At 46.5% G+C, this 17,440-nt stretch overlaps 1 protein-coding gene and 1 long non-coding RNA gene across 2 annotated transcripts in view; both read left to right on the forward strand.

The window, feature by feature from the left end:
* Positions 1-17,440, forward strand: part of LOC310734576 — a 342,084-nt gene that overhangs the window by 167,371 nt on the left and 157,273 nt on the right. The gene's annotated exons all lie outside the window — the stretch shown is intronic.
* The window catches only part of cdh12b (cadherin 12b), a 136,114-nt gene that overhangs the window by 39,906 nt on the left and 78,768 nt on the right, over positions 1-17,440 (forward strand). The window contains exon 2 of the mRNA XM_083556708.1: positions 3,223-3,693. Coding sequence (XP_083412834.1) covers positions 3,442-3,693 — 252 coding nt within the window. The 5' untranslated portion in view covers positions 3,223-3,441. The remainder of the gene's footprint in view (positions 1-3,222; positions 3,694-17,440) is intronic.

A 17,440-nucleotide genomic window follows, 5' to 3' on the forward strand; every position in this document is an offset into this window, starting at 1 on the left:
AAAGCAATATTGAGTTGGCATCTGGACAAGGTTGAAGGTGTGAAAGGAGTAACTTTCAGTGGTGGAATATAACAAAACAGCAGTGGAAATCACTAATGCGATTTAGTGAAGAGGTGCTTTGTTGATTTGTTACCTGCATTCATTTGCATTTTTACAAAAATGAAACAAAGTCCCTTAGATAATAAACTCTTATGCTGCATTTGGATATCAACATGTGTTTGTACACAATTGTTAACTTATAAATATTCAAATAATTATTTTAGAACATATAAATAAATGAAGAAAATATTTGAAGAGGGTGTTTATGTTTATTAATTATTATGTATAATGTATTCATAAAAAAATGGTGTTATAATACAATAATAAATTGTATTCCATTGTTAATTTAGAAGATATTATGTAAATATATAAATTAATAATATATAAATATATTAACACACACTTAATACTTATTTCAATTCATACACATACATGTCTTTAGCACCACCCATATTATATTTAACAATACTATACTGTTTACATGCTGTTTTGCACTTTTTGATCGCGGCTTTTGCTGCTGATTTCATCACTCTTGTTTATAGTTCTCTTTTCGCACATTGTACTCTATAACATATTGTAATGTCATTACAGGTGCTTAAGGATACCAATTAAGTTAGAATGTTCTGTAGTGTTCAGCGATGAGTAAGGGTTAAAGTTGTTAGATCCATGTTTCTTGAACAGGTGGGTTCAGTAAAAAGAGGTGGGATTTTGGGATAAGCAAGGTGTGTAGAGAGGGAGAGCTGGGACAGAAAGAGTAAGCAGCGGCTAGTTCCGGGTTCTGTATGGTGTAGGTTATGGCCAGAACAATAACCATGAGATTTATATAAATGGAGAAACAGCAGGAATGCAAAAAAGTCTGGTTTATGTTGTCAGAATGCTACAATATTACAGTATTCAGTAGGTTTACTGGTTGGCACTATTATGTGTTGTGTGTGTGTGTGTGTGTGTGTGTGTGTGTCACACTGTCCTGTATTGTCTGTATTGTCTGCACCAGGATTCTGGAGAAACATTTTTTCATTTCACTGTGTACTGCGTCAGCTATATATGGTGGAAATGACAATAAAAGCTTCTTGACTTGATATATTAACTTGTTCACATTATGTTTGGGGAAAATGTACTTTACCTGAGTAGTTCTATTTTTTTAAATGTTCTTTTGTTTTGAGCTGGCAGTGTAAATCATCCAACAGTCATTTACAAAAAACATGTTTTCTCTATCTCTTAGAGATGCTCACTTCCTATATCTAAATGAAAATAAAAAATAAAATATTTACAAAATACTCTTTTTATATATATATATATATATATATATATATATATATATATATATATATATATATATATATATATATATATATATATATATATATATATATATATATATATATATATATATATATAAAGTGAGGAAAATAAGTATTTGAACACCCTGCTATTTTGCAAGTTCTCCCACTTAGAAATCATGGAGGGGTCTGAAATTTTCATCGTAGGTGCATGTCCACTGTGAGAGACATAATCTAAAAAAAAAAATCCAGAAATCACAATGTATGATTTTTGAACTATTTATTTGTATGATACAGCTGCAAATAAGTATTTGAACACCTGAGAAAGTCAATGGTAATATTTGGTACAGTAGCTTTTGTTTGCAATTACAGAGGTCAAACGTTACCTGTAGTTTTTCACCAGGTTTGCACACACTGCAGGAGGGATTTTGGCCCACTCCTCCACACAGATCTTCTCTAGATCAGTCAGGTTTCTGGCCTGTCGCTGAGAAACACGGAGTTTGAGCTCCCTCCAAAGATTCTCTATTGGGTTTAGGTCTAGAGACTGGCTAGGCCACGCCAGAACCTTGATATGCTTCATACAGAGCCACTCCTTGGTTATCCTGGCTGTGTGCTTCGGGTCATTGTCTTGTTGGAAGACCCAGCCTCGACCCATCTTCAATGCTCTAACTGAGGGAAGGAGGTTGTTCCCCAAAATCTCGCAATACATGGCCCCGGTCATCCTCTCCTTAATACAGTGCAGTCGCCCTGTCCCATGTGCAGAAAAACACCCCCAAAGCATGATGCTACCACCCCCATGCTTCAAAGTAGGGATGGTGTTCTTGGGATGGTACTCATCTTTCTTCTTCCTCCAAACACGTTTAGTGGAATTATGACCCAAAAGTTCTATTTTGGTCTCATCTGACCACATGACTTTCTCCCATGACTCCTCTGGATCATCCAAATGGTCATTGGCAAACTAAAGACGTGCCTGGACATGTGCTGGTTTAAGCAGGGGAACCTTCCGTGCCATGCATGATTTCAAACCATGCATTTTGGATTCTTACTGATTGTATGGGGTGGACAGGTGTCTTTATGCAGCTAACGACCTCAAACAGGTGCATCTAATTTAGGATAATAAATGTAGTGGAGGTGGACATTTTAAAGGCAGACTAACAGGTCTTTGAGGGTCAGAATTCTAGCTGATAGACAGGTGTTCAAATACTTATTTGAAGCTGTATCATGCAAATAAATAGTTTAAAAATCATACATTGTGATTTCTGGATTTTTTTTTTTTAGATTATGTCTCTCACAGTGGACATGCACCTACGATGACAATTTCAGACCCCTCCATGATTTCTAAGTGGGAGAACTTGCAAAATAGCAGAGTGTTCAAATACTCACTGTATAATTTATGTAATTATATAATAGTAAATCATTAAAAATGTATATATATATATATATATATATATATATATATATATATATATATATATATATATATATATATATATATATATATATATATATATATATATATATATATTTATTTTTAATTCTGGCACATTATTTCTTTATGGTGATGTCTGGGACACCCAGTGACTTAACATGTAGCTAATTTAAATGGAGGTTTTATCTTCTGCCAAGGGAACAGAGATTATTCCAGTCATTTTGCACATTCTCTTTATCACTATGTCAGAAATGCTGGAGATACTTTCAAATCCTGTCAATCATGGATATGTAATCACAAATTCTCTATCCCTAGGAAATAGATTATAGCCATTACAATATAATTTAAGTAAGTGAACTCACCCGGGGTTAAAAGATCAAAAGGTCCAAAAAAAAAAAAAGAAACACTATTCTACTGACATTTAGTTACATCAATGCCACAGTAGATTATATATATTTTTTTGTTTTATTACAGGTGATGATTTCACAGCCTGTTTACTGACTCACCAGCACTAAGCAGACGACTTGAGGAACACCAGGATTTTTGCTCCATACCTGGTGCCTCCTTCACTCACTCCTTTCTTATTCTGATTCCTACTGCTCATTGTTAAGCCATCCTCCTGTGCCCTGGCTCTCTCATTTTCATATCCTACTCTTCTTCGGACTCTAAAAAAGAACTGGTCCGGACTGCCCAATGCTGAAGAGCAACAGTCTGCTGCTGTTCCTGTGCGTCTTGTTTGAGAAGAGCTCTTTAGCTCCTCTCCACTCCGTGCACCCAGCACAGAACCAGAGCCAGCCGGATCTCAGTTGGCCTCACAGATCCATGTCTACAGCAAGAAACAGAGGAGAGAATGGAATCGTTCAGAGGGTTAAGAGAGGATGGGTATGGAACCAGTTCTTTGTCCTGGAGGAGTACATGGGATCTGACCCTCAGTATGTGGGCAAGGTAAGAAGCTATGCTATTTCTGAAATATCAAGTTGGACAAGGTGATTCTGTAGAAGTAACCTGCATTCAAAAGTAGGAAAGTGTTGCACTTTACATTTCCTTTCCAATTTTTCTCCAAAGGCTTTATACAGTTCAATAGTCACATCAAGCATGGAAGTGACTACTGAACTGAATAATACCTTTAGAGAGCAAAAGGAAAGGGAAAAAAAATCACAGTGGGAGACAGTGCAAAAGGCTAGAAAAGACATATCATGGGAGATGTAGAATGACAGCCAGACTGTAGAGCTGTAGAGGTTAATATAGAGACAGACACACCAAGAAACTCTATATATTTTGTTAATTACACAAATAAGTCACTTTAAGGTTTAAAAGAGTGATTATTTAAAGATAGAAAACAGACATTGTGTGTGTGTGTGTGTGTGTGTGTGTGTGTGTGTGTGTGTGCGCGTGTATTCTTTTATATTAATATTCTGGAAGCATAAAGACTAAAATCAATACATGCGCTGGCTTCTTGCCGACACTTTCATATCGACCTTGCATTATCATAGGGATGTTCCCTTGGGCTTTCTGGTAGGTGAACTAAAATATGTCCTCATATATGTCCATTTATTTGATGTTAGGGACTACTGCTGCCCCTACACAGAGTGTGGTCATTCTTAAAATTTTGACAGTAAAGAAAGGCAGATCGACAAAATTAACCCATCAATCTGACTAGCTATATATCATCTCAATCCCCCAAACCTCCGTCTATTCTTAAACCATATAGACAGTGCCTATAATAATTCTGCCCTCCATCCCTTTCTACATTCTGTTGTGTTACAAGCTGAAAATTAAATAACCTTAACCGAGATTATACCCGAACTGTCTATTTAACTAAAAAACCTGTAGGCCTTCACATATATGTGGTTATCCAATCAGGCAATCGTGTAGTAGCAGACACAGGCCGAGAGAGATTGGGAAAATTCTAATCAACCATTAGAATGGGCAAATGTATGATCTCTGTGTGACTTTAACCATGGTGTGGTTGTGCGTGCCTGATATGCGGGGCTGAGTATTTCAGGTAAAACTGATCTCCCTGGATTTTGACACACAAGGGTTTTTAGTGTTTACAAAGAATGGTGCAAAAAAAACAAAAACCCACAGTAACAGTTCAGTGGGTGGAAACACTGTTGATATGAGAGATCAGAGGAAAAGGACCAGATACTGCATTTCACTGTCTGGGACAGTAAAGTCGAATTCGACTTAAGACTTCAAGCTGCTAGGAAGGACATAGCAACTCATATAATCACTCTTTACAACTGTGGTAAAACAGAAAAACAACTCAGCATGCACAAAACTTCACCTCTTGAGGTGGATAGTGATAAATGTATTGAAAATGTATTATAGCACTGTAGTATTCATCAGAAACAACACACACATTTATGTAAAAACATACTGCACACACACACACACACACACACACACACACACACATATATATATATATATATATATATATATATATATATATATATATATATATATATATATATATATATATATATATATATATATATAAAGATAATAAGACATTAAACATGTCAAGAGGTTCAATGCTTGAAATGCTCCAATGCTTTGTTTTATTATTATTTATAAATGATTTTGTAAAGTAAAATGTTTGTTCCAGTCTATAATAAAACATGGCTAAACGGTGCATGATACCTTGTTCAGACTGACTTGGTCACAAAAAAAAAAAAAAAAAACAGTTAAAGGGTATTGACAGGGTCATTTGAAGTGCGGTGGCTTTCCAAGGAAAAATAGTTCCTCTGGCAAGTTTGCCCTTGTGCCACAGCAATCATTCTGAACACATGTCACTGTTTGTGCCCAAATCTGTGACTGTGTGAAAGCACACACTTTTTCTTTTTTCTTTTTTTTTTTTTATTTCTTTTTTTTTTTTCTTCAAGTCACTTAATCCTAAGATTTCACCAGGCCTTTATTGTAATGGACAGATTTTGAGCCATATGCAAGAGAAAAAATAAGGTGCAGTCTCTGGGCCATTATTAAGACCATGATGAATCATCTACAGAAAAATGCCTGCCAATACAAGTAAAAACAAAAGCTAAGAGGATGTAGGTATGAGCATTTGCCTGAGATACTGTAACATGGTTAGAGTCTTATGTAAATATGTGTGTAAACATCTTGAATAAAGTACCTCTGTGGAGTGCTGGAAGGGATAAAGTGTACTGAATATGTTTATGACTAATTCATCAGACCTTAATAAGAGTAAAGCTATTTGCTCTTGCCAGGAACATAAATGGAGAAAGCTGGCCATTATTCCCAATAATGACACTGCCATAGTGTAAATGATGTCATTTCTCTTCTCCTTTTGTATGCATTAAAACTAGAATCATTGACCTTACATAAGTGAAAGCCTTGCCAATACATTTTGTAACTCTATAAAAAAATAAATAAAATGAGTGGCACTTTGCCTTTGAATAAATTGTTATGATCGTGCATGTTTCCATCATTTGTAAGCTATTTATTTACTCTTTTTTTCCACATTATAGTGTGGTAATAGATTTCACCCTGTATGAAGCAAATAAGTTTAAATCTCTGGATATACATTTAAAAATATGGGACCTTACATAATTAATTCTCCTGTTAGTTCTTCTTAATAATGTGTTAGCAGATTGTCGATTTGTATTTTCTTTGTAGCTGTCACACATCTGTAGAGATCTTTAGTTAAAACACAATGCACAAGCACATATTTGTTTCTCTGCTAATCGCATTCTTTAAATGCATGCACACACTTGCTCTACTTGCTATTAATTTCTGATAATTCTAGCTCGAGTGCTGTATCTGCTCATGCAATTCTCAAGGCAACAACAAATCACTAAAATCTGTCACACCACCCAAGCTGATAATTGTGATGGGAAGTTTGGTTTTTTTCATGACTAATTACAAGCTTTGAAAAATTCATAAAGCATTCCTGTATTCAAATTGTTTATTCAGTTCACATACAGTCTCATGTGCAGAGACATAATTAAGCAATGTAGTTTTTTCTTTAACTTTATTTTCTCTTATTTTTGCTTGCCATGGCTGGCTTCATATGAACCTCAGGAAGGTCATCTGAAATGTAAATGTTCATCAATCGATCATTTAATCATTTAAAATAATCTTCTGTCCCCAATAATTTCTACATGCAATACTAAGGCTTAATTAAACATTTTTAAGCCCCATGCCCCAGTGTTCTGGTTTCACACTGACAGCTTCAGGCAATGCGACACAACACAGCTTAACTTCATGCAAATGAGAATCCAAGATCGAAGCAATGTGCAAAGGCTTTTTTTGTCTTCTCACTGTAAAATGTTTTCCCTGTTCAAAGGTTCCACACATTTATGTCTAGTCCCAGCAGTGATGCTCAACAGCTCAACAATGAACACAATGGTCTGTTTAATATACCTAAAAAATGTTGTCTAATTGGCTGTGAGTTTACTGTGGAAAAAAATAGATCTATCTATCTATCTATCTATCTATCTATCTATCTATCTATCTATCTATCTATCTATCTATCTATCTATCTATCTGTCTGTCTGTCTGTCTGTCTGTCTGTCTGTCTGTCTGTCTGTCTGTCTGTCTGTCTGTCTGTCTGTCTGTTTGTCTGTCTGTCTTTCTGTCTGTCTGTCTGTCTGTCTGTCTGTCTGTCTGTCCTTATTTATTAATGTATTATTATTGTATTTGTTATATTCTGAGTAGTAGAAACGTCTGGCACCAAGACAAATTCCTTGTTTGTTTGAGTACACACTTGGCAATAAAACCCATCCTGATTCTGATCCTATTCACATAGTGTAGCGTAGTGTTGATATTCGTTATACAGAAGGTGCTGCAAATAAGTTGTATGTGACCTTTGTTTTCCTTGTGGGACTGGGTTTTGAAGGATAACCCTCTGAGAGAGACACAAGCCACACTCTTTGTAATCCAATATAACATACACCCACATTATATACCTGGAGTCATTTCATAAACTTATTTTTTTTCTTGAATACTATTTTATTGTGCACCAGCAAAAACCAAAACCTTCAGAGATTCTCATGATTTGTTCATGTGTAGCATCATGTGATAAATCAAAGAAGGTTCATCCAAGATACAGGGTTTGAATGCCATGTCAAAATGTTCAGTGGAAAATCATTAAAAAATCTCATCTGTTTGAGTAAAAGACCTCATCCCTTATTTTTCCTAAATACATTTTCTTAATATTTCCATGAGATTTATAATCTCAAAATAAGGTATACAAACACGTTTTGTTTATTTTGATTATTAAACTTAATAAATAACATCTTATAAATATCCTCCATTACATTTAATAAGGACAAGAGGGATAATACAGTCGTCCCCATCTATCGTGGTAGTGCCAAAACCTCCGCGATAAACTGACACCACCCCAAAAATGCCTTTTTTTTTTTTCATTGTTTAAGCCATAAATCATTCTTCCATCTTCTTTAAACACACACAGAAAAAATTTGCAAGTATATAGTGAGATGGATTTTGTGTAAATTTGTAGAAATATCACATTTATGGTGAGTACTGTACAGTACAGTACTGTAGAGTAGCCTATTCATTTTTTTTTTTTATTTGTATAGCGCTTTTAACAATGAACATTGTCAAAGCCTATGCATAGTGTCTCTGTTTGTTTATTGGTTGAAGTGTCCAATGACGTTAAAAAAGGGGCTTGACATTAAAATGACGTTAAAAAAGATGCATTCTTTATTTTCATTGGCTAAATCTGGTGACATAGTATGTCTTCAACTCCACCCTCTTTTATGTCAGAGGATACTACAACCAATAAATAAGCGGAAACCTACAGTTTCTTCTACTAATTTCTTCTACTTGTACGTTTCTTTCTACTAATTTTTTATGATGAAATGAAATCGGGACCATTCGCGAAACAAAATAGTTATGTGCCAATTTGAAAAATGCAATAAAGTGGTACCATGAGATTTGAAACACGGTAAATCGAGGGACCACTGTAATGTATATTTTATATAATATGTTTTATAGGGTATTGTATTATATCTATTAAACTACTTCAAATGGTGACATTAGTAGGGCTGCAACAACTAATCAATAAAATCTATAATTAGCGATAATGAAATTTGTTGTCAACTTATGCCGTTATTGATTAGTTGGACTGCTCAAGATATAGGTTAGCGTGACGGCAAGATAAAACAGGCGCTTGCAAAATAGGTTAAAGTACCAGCAGCAGGAAAAAAGTGTGCGTCCCAAGACATCCAAGGTAACAAAGATTAACCTGCAAGTTATGCAAAGCGGCACTTGTGTGCTATTGTATAAACTGTTTGTTTGCCAACTTCGGGACAGTCGCATTAGTTCTGTTTTTGCATGACTCGCGATCATTCAATAATAAAAAAAAATAACTGGTGCGAACAAACACTAAATCTAAAAGCAGCAAATACCATTAGCAGTAAACAATTGCATTTTTAGACACTGTTGTGGTTTTCAGCGAATGCTTATGCATTTGTACACCAATGCATTTTTTAAATTGATCTTTTTTTGTTAATCAAGACTGTTTCTCCGTTCTGCATTTCTCCTTTCCATTCTCTTTTTACAGCATTTGTCTACTACATGTCAGGCTGCAGACGCGGAAGCCGATATAGTCCGATCATTGTCCTTTTATTTCAACAACCGTACAACACATAAACACTCATAAGCCGTTGAAAACAACAAACAAAGACATCCGCTCGATACGCGTTGTCCGCTATGAGTTCGAATGTCCCAAGCATAATCCATAAAGCCTTCGGCAATGAGTGATCCAAGTCGGAAGTGGAATTCGCATATACAGCCGGCGGTCGAGCAGCCACGCGATTGTCCAGCTTGACAATATATCGACCGACAGCCTGTGACTCAAGAACGTGAGTTTATGTAGTCTGATCTTTCCTGAGCCACAGCTGTCGGTAATCTTGGGAAGCAGCGTGACTGCTATCGAGGGGGGCGTGGCAGGGTGGATCTCTGACAGCTACAGACGGGGGCGTGGCAGGGTGAATCCCTGACAGCTACAGAGGGGGGCGTGGCAGGGTGAATCCCTGACAGTACCCCCCCATCCAGGGGCGACACCTGACGCCCCAAAACCCACCTATGCCAGGCGGGCCAGGGCCCTCCGAGGAAGGCCTCCTTAGATGCCTGGGAGCAACGGAGGCCTATTGAGCATCCTCTGCGGAGAGCCGGCATGGAACAACACCTTGCAGGAGGATCCGGAACGGAGCCACGCCCTCGGTGCTGACGGGAGGCTGAGTAAAGCCCCTGGCGGGGATTGGAGCCGGAGCGATCTCCATGGCGGGGAACCGGAACTGGACGCCAAACATGACAATGACCGGGGAGTGGAGGACGTCCCGGGCGGAGACCAGGAACGTCGTACCACCCTCTGAGGGACCTGGAGGACCGACGTCGCCGTCAGAGGGACCTGGAGGACCGACGTCGCCGTCAGAGGGACCTGGAGGACCGACGTCGCCGTCAGAGGGACCTGGAGGACCGACGTCGCCGTCAGAGGGACCTGGAGGACCGACGTCGCCATGCGGGGATCCTGTGGGCGATCCGTCGTCCTGAAGAGGACCTGGGGGCGAGACGTCGCCCTCTGTGGAGCTTGGATGCGATCCTTCGCCCTGCGTGGAGCTTGGATGCGATCCTTCGCCCTGCGTGGAGCTTGGATGCGATCCTTCGCCCTGCGTGGAGCTTGGATGCGATCCTTCGCCCTGCGTGGAGCTTGGATGCGATCCTTCGCCCTACGTGGAGCCTGGATGCGATCCTTCGCCCTGAAGAGGACCCGGGGGCGAGACGTCGCCTTCTGTGGAGCCCGGGGGCGAGACGTCGCCTTCTGTGAAGCCCGGGGGCGAAACGTCGCCTTCTGTGGAGCCCGGGGGCGAGCCGTCGCCTTCTGCGGGCGCTGGGGGCGAGCCGTCGCCTTCTGCGGGCGCTGGAGACGAGCCGTCACCTTCTGCGGGTGCTGGAGACGAGCCGTCGCCTTCTGCGGGCGCTGGAGACGAGCCATCGCCTTCTGCGGGACTGTGGGGTGAGCCGTCGCCGTCGGTGGAACCCGGGGGCAGCGGTTCAACTTCCCTTTCGCAGTCCTGGAGCCGGGGTGAGTGCACAGGGAAACCCCTGGGCGTAGGGGCGCTCCTTGGGACCCTTAGGAGCAGATCGGAGCCTACTGAGCAGCCTGGAAATGAGGTGAAGCCTGCCTGGAGATCCACGAGCGGAGAAGGGCTCGCCTGGAGGTCCACGACATCAGTGGAGCTCTCTTTGGGACACTGAAGCGGAGACGAGCTCGTGGGGTCGCTCGGAGGCGGAGACGAGCTCTCGGAAGGAGCCTGGAGCAGAGACGAGCTCTCGGGAGGAGCCTGGAGCGGAGTCGTGCCCACTTGAGGAGCCAGGAGCTGGCCGGAGCACTCTTGAGGGACCTGGAGCTGGGCGGAGCTCTCTGGAGGGACCTGGAGCTGGGCGGAGCTCTCTTGGAGGTCCTGGGGCGGAGCCGAGCTTTCCGTGGGCGAGATGTCGCCTTGGAAGGGGCTCTGGGATGGGGCGTCGTCTGGAGAGGGACTCGGAGGAGTCACTTCGCCTTCTGTGACCGGAGGTGTCGGCGCGGCGCTCTCGTGACGACTCTGTGGCGGGAAAGCATGCTCCTGGAGACTCTGTGGCGGCGCGGCGCTCTCGTGACGACTCTGTGGCGGGAAAGCATGCTCCTGGAGACTCTGTGGCGGCGCGGCGCTCTCGTGACGACTCTGTGGCGGGAAAGCATGCTGCTGGAGACTCTGTGGCGGCGCGGCGCTCTCGTGACGACTCTGTGGCGGGAAAGCATGCTCCTGGAGACTCTGTGGCGGCGCGGCGCTCTCGTGAAGACTCTGTGGCGGGAAAGCATGCTCCTGGAGACTCTGTGGCGGCGCGGCGCTCTCGTGAAGACTCTGTGGCGGGAAAGCATGCTCATGGAGACTCTGTGACGGCTCGTCTCCAGCACCCGCAGAAGGTGACGGCTCGTCTCCAGCGCCCGCAGAAGGCGACGGCTCGCCCCCAGCGCCCGCAGAAGGCGACGGCTCGCCCCCGGGCTCCACAGAAGGCGACGTTTCGCCCCCGGGCTTCACAGAAGGCGACGTCTCGCCCCCGGGCTCCACAGAAGGCGACGTCTCGCCCCCGGGTCCTCTTCAGGGCGAAGGATCGCATCCAGGCTCCACGTAGGGCGAAGGATCGCATCCAAGCTCCACGCAGGGCGAAGGATCGCATCCAAGCTCCACGCAGGGCGAAGGATCGCATCCAAGCTCCACGCAGGGCGAAGGATCGCATCCAAGCTCCACGCAGGGCGAAGGATCGCATCCAAGCTCCACAGAGGGCGACGTCCCCTGTCAGGGATTCACCCTGCCACGCCCCCCTCTGTAGCTGTCAGGGATTCACCCTGCCACGCCCCCGTCTGTAGCTGTCAGAGATCCACCCTGCCACGCCCCCCTCGATAGCAGTCACGCTGCTTCCCAAGATTACCGACAGCTGTGGCTCAGGAAAGATCAGACTACATAAACTCACGTTCTTGAGTCACAGGCTGTCGGTCGATATATTGTCAAGCTGGACAATCGCGTGGCTGCTCGACCGCCGGCTGTATATGCGAATTCCACTTCCGACTTGGATCACTCATTGCCGAAGGCTTTATGGATTATGCTTGGGACATTCGAACTCATAGCGGACAACGCGTATCGAGCGGATGTCTTTGTTTGTTGTTTTCAACGGCTTATGAGTGTTTATGTGTTGTACGGTTGTTGAAATAAAAGGACAATGATCGGACTATATCGGCTTCCGCGTCTGCAGCCTGACAGAACGACCGACCTATACCGAACGCGGATTCGCCATTCTGCGATTCCGACCGCAACGGATCGGCAGCTGAACCCGGCTTCGGATTTCCTCCGGAAGCTCAGCGTCGCTCGTGGAAAGCATGCTCCTGGAGACTCTGTGGCGGCGCGGCGCTCTCGTGAAGACTCTGTGGCGGGAAAGCATGCTCATGGAGACTCTGTGGCGGCGCGGCGCTCTCGTGAAGACTCTGTGGCGGCGCGGCGCTCTCGTGAAGACTCTGTGGCGGCGCGGCGCTCTCGTGAAGACTCTGTGGCGGCGCGGCGCTCTCGTGAAGACTCTGTGGCGGCGCGGCGCTCTCGTGAAGACTCTGTGGCGGCGCGGCGCTCTCGTGAAGACTCTGTGGCGGGAAAGCACGCTCCTGGAGACACTGTGGCGGCGTGGCACGAACACGGGAACCTCGGAACAGAGCGGCACGCCTGTAGAAGCTCTGTGACGGCATGGTGTGCTCGCCGACGCTCGGAGATGGTGTGGTGCGTCCACGAGAACCCCGGAACACAGCAGCACGCTGGTAGAGACCCTGAGATGAAGCAGCCCTCTCATCAAAACATTGGGGCTGAGCTGCAGGCTCATGGGAGATCCGGCACGGAGCCGCGTGCTCTTGAGAACCTTGGAATGGAGCACCTTCCTCCTCAAGGGGACTGTAGTGGAGATCCACCACCTCTATCCCCAACTTCCCCAGAAGCAGCCCGCTGAATTCGGCGAGTGAGCCAAATTTGCCCCCTTTGGCGCTCCATAGTGAGCTGGCTTTGGCAAGAACTTCTCCAGACAGGAGGGAAATACAGAGGGCAATCTTGGCTCGTTCGGAAGGAAACCGGGAAATGTTAACAGCCACATACTCGCCGATGCCTTGCAGAAATCCGCCCAATTCGTCTTTTTTCCCCGAGTAACGAGCCGGTAATCCCCTCGCGCTCTCTGAGGGGCGTGGCACAGCCGCGCTCTCATGATCCGGCTTCTGTGGATCTGAACCGCGAGAAGCGGCACTGAGCTTCCGGAGGAAATCCGAAGCCGGGTTCAGCTGCCGATCCGTTGCGGTCGGAATCGCAGAATGGCGAATCCGCGTTCGGTATAGGTCGGTCGTTCTGTCAGGCTGCAGACGCGGAAGCCGATATAGTCCGATCATTGTCCTTTTATTTCAACAACCGTACAACACATAAACACTCATAAGCCGTTGAAAACAACAAACAAAGACATCCGCTCGATACGCGTTGTCCGCTATGAGTTCGAATGTCCCAAGCATAATCCATAAAGCCTTCGGCAATGAGTGATCCAAGTCGGAAGTGGAATTCGCATATACAGCCGGCGGTCGAGCAGCCACGCGATTGTCCAGCTTGACAATATATCGACCGACAGCCTGTGACTCAAGAACGTGAGTTTATGTAGTCTGATCTTTCCTGAGCCACAGCTGTCGGTAATCTTGGGAAGCAGCGTGACTGCTATCGAGGGGGGCGTGGCAGGGTGGATCTCTGACAGCTACAGACGGGGGCGTGGCAGGGTGAATCCCTGACAGCTACAGAGGGGGGCGTGGCAGGGTGAATCCCTGACAGTACCCCCCCCCTCCAGGGGCGACACCTGACGCCCCAAAACCCACCTATGCCAGGCGGGCCAGGGCACTCCGAGGAAGGCCTCCTTAGACGCCTGGGAGCAACGGAGGCCTGGTGAGCATCCTCTGCGGAGAGCCGGCATGGAACAACACCTTGCAGGAGGATCCGGAACGGAGCCACGCCCTCGGTGCTGACGGGAGGCTGAGTAAAGCCCCTGGCGGGGGATTGAAGCCGGAGCAATCTCCATGGCGGGGAACCGGAACTGGACGCCAACCATGACAATGACCGGGGAGTGGAGGACGTCCCGGGCGGAGACCAGGAACGTCGTACCACCCTCTGAGGGACCTGGAGGACCGACGTCGCCATCAGAGGCACCTGGAGGACCGACGTCGCCATGCGGGGATCCTGTGGGTGATCCGTCGTCCTGAAGAGGACCTGGGGGCGAGACGTCGCCCTCTGTGGAGCTTGGATGCGATCCTTCGCCCTGCGTGGAGCCCGGGGGCGAAACGTCGCCTTCTGTGGAGCCCGGGGGCGAGCCGTCGCCTTCTGCGGGCGCTGGAGACGAGCCGTCACCTTCTGCGGGCACTGGAGACGAGCCGTCGCCTTCTGCGGGCGCTGGAGACGAGCCGTCGCCTTCTGCGGGCGCTGGAGACGAGCCGTCGCCTTCTGCGGGCGCTGGAGACGAGCCGTCGCCTTCTGCAGGACTGTGGGGTGAGCCGTCGCCGTCGGTGGAACCCGGGGGCAGCGGTTCAACTTCCCTTTCGCAGTCCTGGAGCCGGGGTGAGTGCACAGGGAAACCCCTGGGCGTAGGGGCGCTCCTTGGGACCCTTAGGAGCAGATCGTAGCCTACTGAGCAGCCTGGAAATGAGGTGAAGCCTGCCTGGAGATCCACGAGCGGAGAAGGGCTCGCCTGGAGGTCCACGACATCAGTGGAGCTCTCTTTGGGACACTGAAGCGGAGACGAGCTCGTGGGGTCGCTCGGAGGCGGAGACGAGCTCTCGGGAGGAGCCTGGAGCGGAGACGAGCTCTCGGGAGGAGCCTGGAGCGGAGTCGTGCCCTCTTGAGGAGCCAGGAGCTGGGCGGAGCTCTCTGGAGGGACCTGGAGCTGGGCGGAGCTCTCTGGAGGGACCTGGAGCTGGGCGGAGCTCTCTTGGAGGTCCTGGGGCAGAGCCGAGCTTTCCGTGGGCGAGATGTCGCCTTGGAAGGGGCTCTGGGATGTGGCGTCGTCTGGAGGGGGACTCGGAGGAGTCACTTTGCCTTCTGTGACCGGAGGTGTCGGCGCGGCGCTCTCGTGAAGACTCTGTGGCGGCGCGGCGCTCTCGTGAAGACTCTGTGGCGGCGCGGCGCTCTCGTGAAGACTCTGTGGCGGCGCGGCGCTCTCGTGAAGACTCTGTGGCGGGAAAGCACGCTCCTGGAGACACTGTGGCGGCGTGGCACGCCCACGGGAACCTCGGAACAGAGCGGCACGCCTGTAGAAGCTCTGTGACGGCATGGTGTGCTCGCCGACGCTCGGAGATGGTGTGGTGCGTCCACGAGAACCCCGGAACACAGCAGCACGCTGGTAGAGACCCTGAGATGAAGCAGCCCTCTCATCAAAACATTGGGGCTGAGCTGCATGCTCATGGGAGATCCAGCACGGAGCCGCTGTTCAGCCGGGTTCAGCTGCCGATCCGTTGCGGTCGGAATCGCGGAATGGCGAATCCGCGTTCGGTATAGGTCGGTCGTTCTGTCAGGCTGCAGACGCGGAAGCCGATATAGTCCGATCATTGTCCTTTTATTTCAACAACCGTACAACACAAAAACACTCATAAGCCGTTGAAAACAACAAACAAAGACATCCGCTCGATACGCGTTGTCCGCTGAGTTCGAATGTCCCAAGCATAATCCATAAAGCCTTCGGCAATGAGTAATCCAAGTCGGAAGTGGAATTCGCATATACAGCCGGCGGTCGAGCAGCCACGCGATTGTCCAGCTTGACAATATAACGACCGACAGCCTGTGACTCAAGAACGTGAGTTTATGTAGTCTGATCTTTCCTGAGCCACAGCTGTCGGTAATCTTGGGAAGCAGCGTGACTGCTATCGAGGGGGGCGTGGCAGGGTGGATCTCTGACAGCTACAGACGGGGGCGTGGCAGGGTGAATCCCTGACAGCTACAGAGGGGGGCGTGGCAGGGTGAATCCCTGACACATACTGTGAGGAAAATAACTATTTTGCAAGTTCTCCCACTTAGAAATCATGGAGGGGTCTGAAATTGTCATCGTAGGTGCATGTCCACTGTGAGAGACATAATCTAAAAAAAAAAAAACAGAAATCACAATGTATGATTTTTTAACTATTTATTTGTATGATACAGCTGCAAATAAGTATTTGAACACCTGAGAAAGTCAATGTTAATATTTGGTACAGTAGCCTTTGTTTGCAATTACAGAGGTCAAACGTTTCCTGTAGTTTTGCACCAGGTTTGCACACACTGCAGGAGGGATTTTGGCCCACTCCTCCACACAGATCTTCTCTAGATCAGTCAGGTTTCTGGCCTGTCGCTGAGAAACACGGAGTTTGAGCTCCCTCCAAAGATTCTCTATTGGGTTTAGGTCTGGAGACTGGCTAGGCCATGCCAGAACCTTGATATGCTTCATACAGAGCCACTCCTTGGTTATCCTGGCTGTGTGCTTTCGGGTCATTGTCATGTTGGAAGACCCAGCTTCGACCCATCTTCAATGCTCTAACTGAAGGAAGGAGGTTGTTCCCCAAAATCTCGCAATACATGGCCCCGGTCAACCTCTCCTTAATACAGTGCTGTCGCCCTGTCCCATGTGCAGAAAAACACCCCCAAAGCATGATGCTACCACCCCCATGCTTCACAGTAGAGATGGTGTTCTTGGGATGGTACTCAAAAGTTCTATTTTGGTCTCATCTGACCACATGACTTTCTCCCATGACTCCTGTGGATCATCCAAATGGTCATTGGCAAACTTAAGACGTGCCTGGACATGTGCTGGTTTAAGCAGGGGAACCCTCCGTGCCATGCATGATTTCAAACCATGACGTCTTAGTGTATTACCAACAGTAACCTTGGAAACGGTGGTCCCAGCTCTTTTCAGGTCATTGACCAGCTCCTCCCGTGTAGTTCTGGGCTGATTTCTCACCTTCCTTAGGATCACTGAGACCCCACGAGGTGAGATCTTGCATGGAGCCCCAGTTCGAGTGAGATTGACAGTCATGTTTAGCTTCTTCCATTTTCTAATGATTGCTCCAACAGTGGACCTTTTTTCACCAAGCTGCTTGGCAATTTTCCCAGTAGCCCTTTCCAGCCTTGTGGAGGTG

Source organism: Silurus aristotelis (genome assembly GCF_946808225.1).
Source record: "Silurus aristotelis genome assembly, chromosome: 12".
Taxonomy (NCBI): Eukaryota; Metazoa; Chordata; class Actinopteri; order Siluriformes; family Siluridae; genus Silurus; species Silurus aristotelis.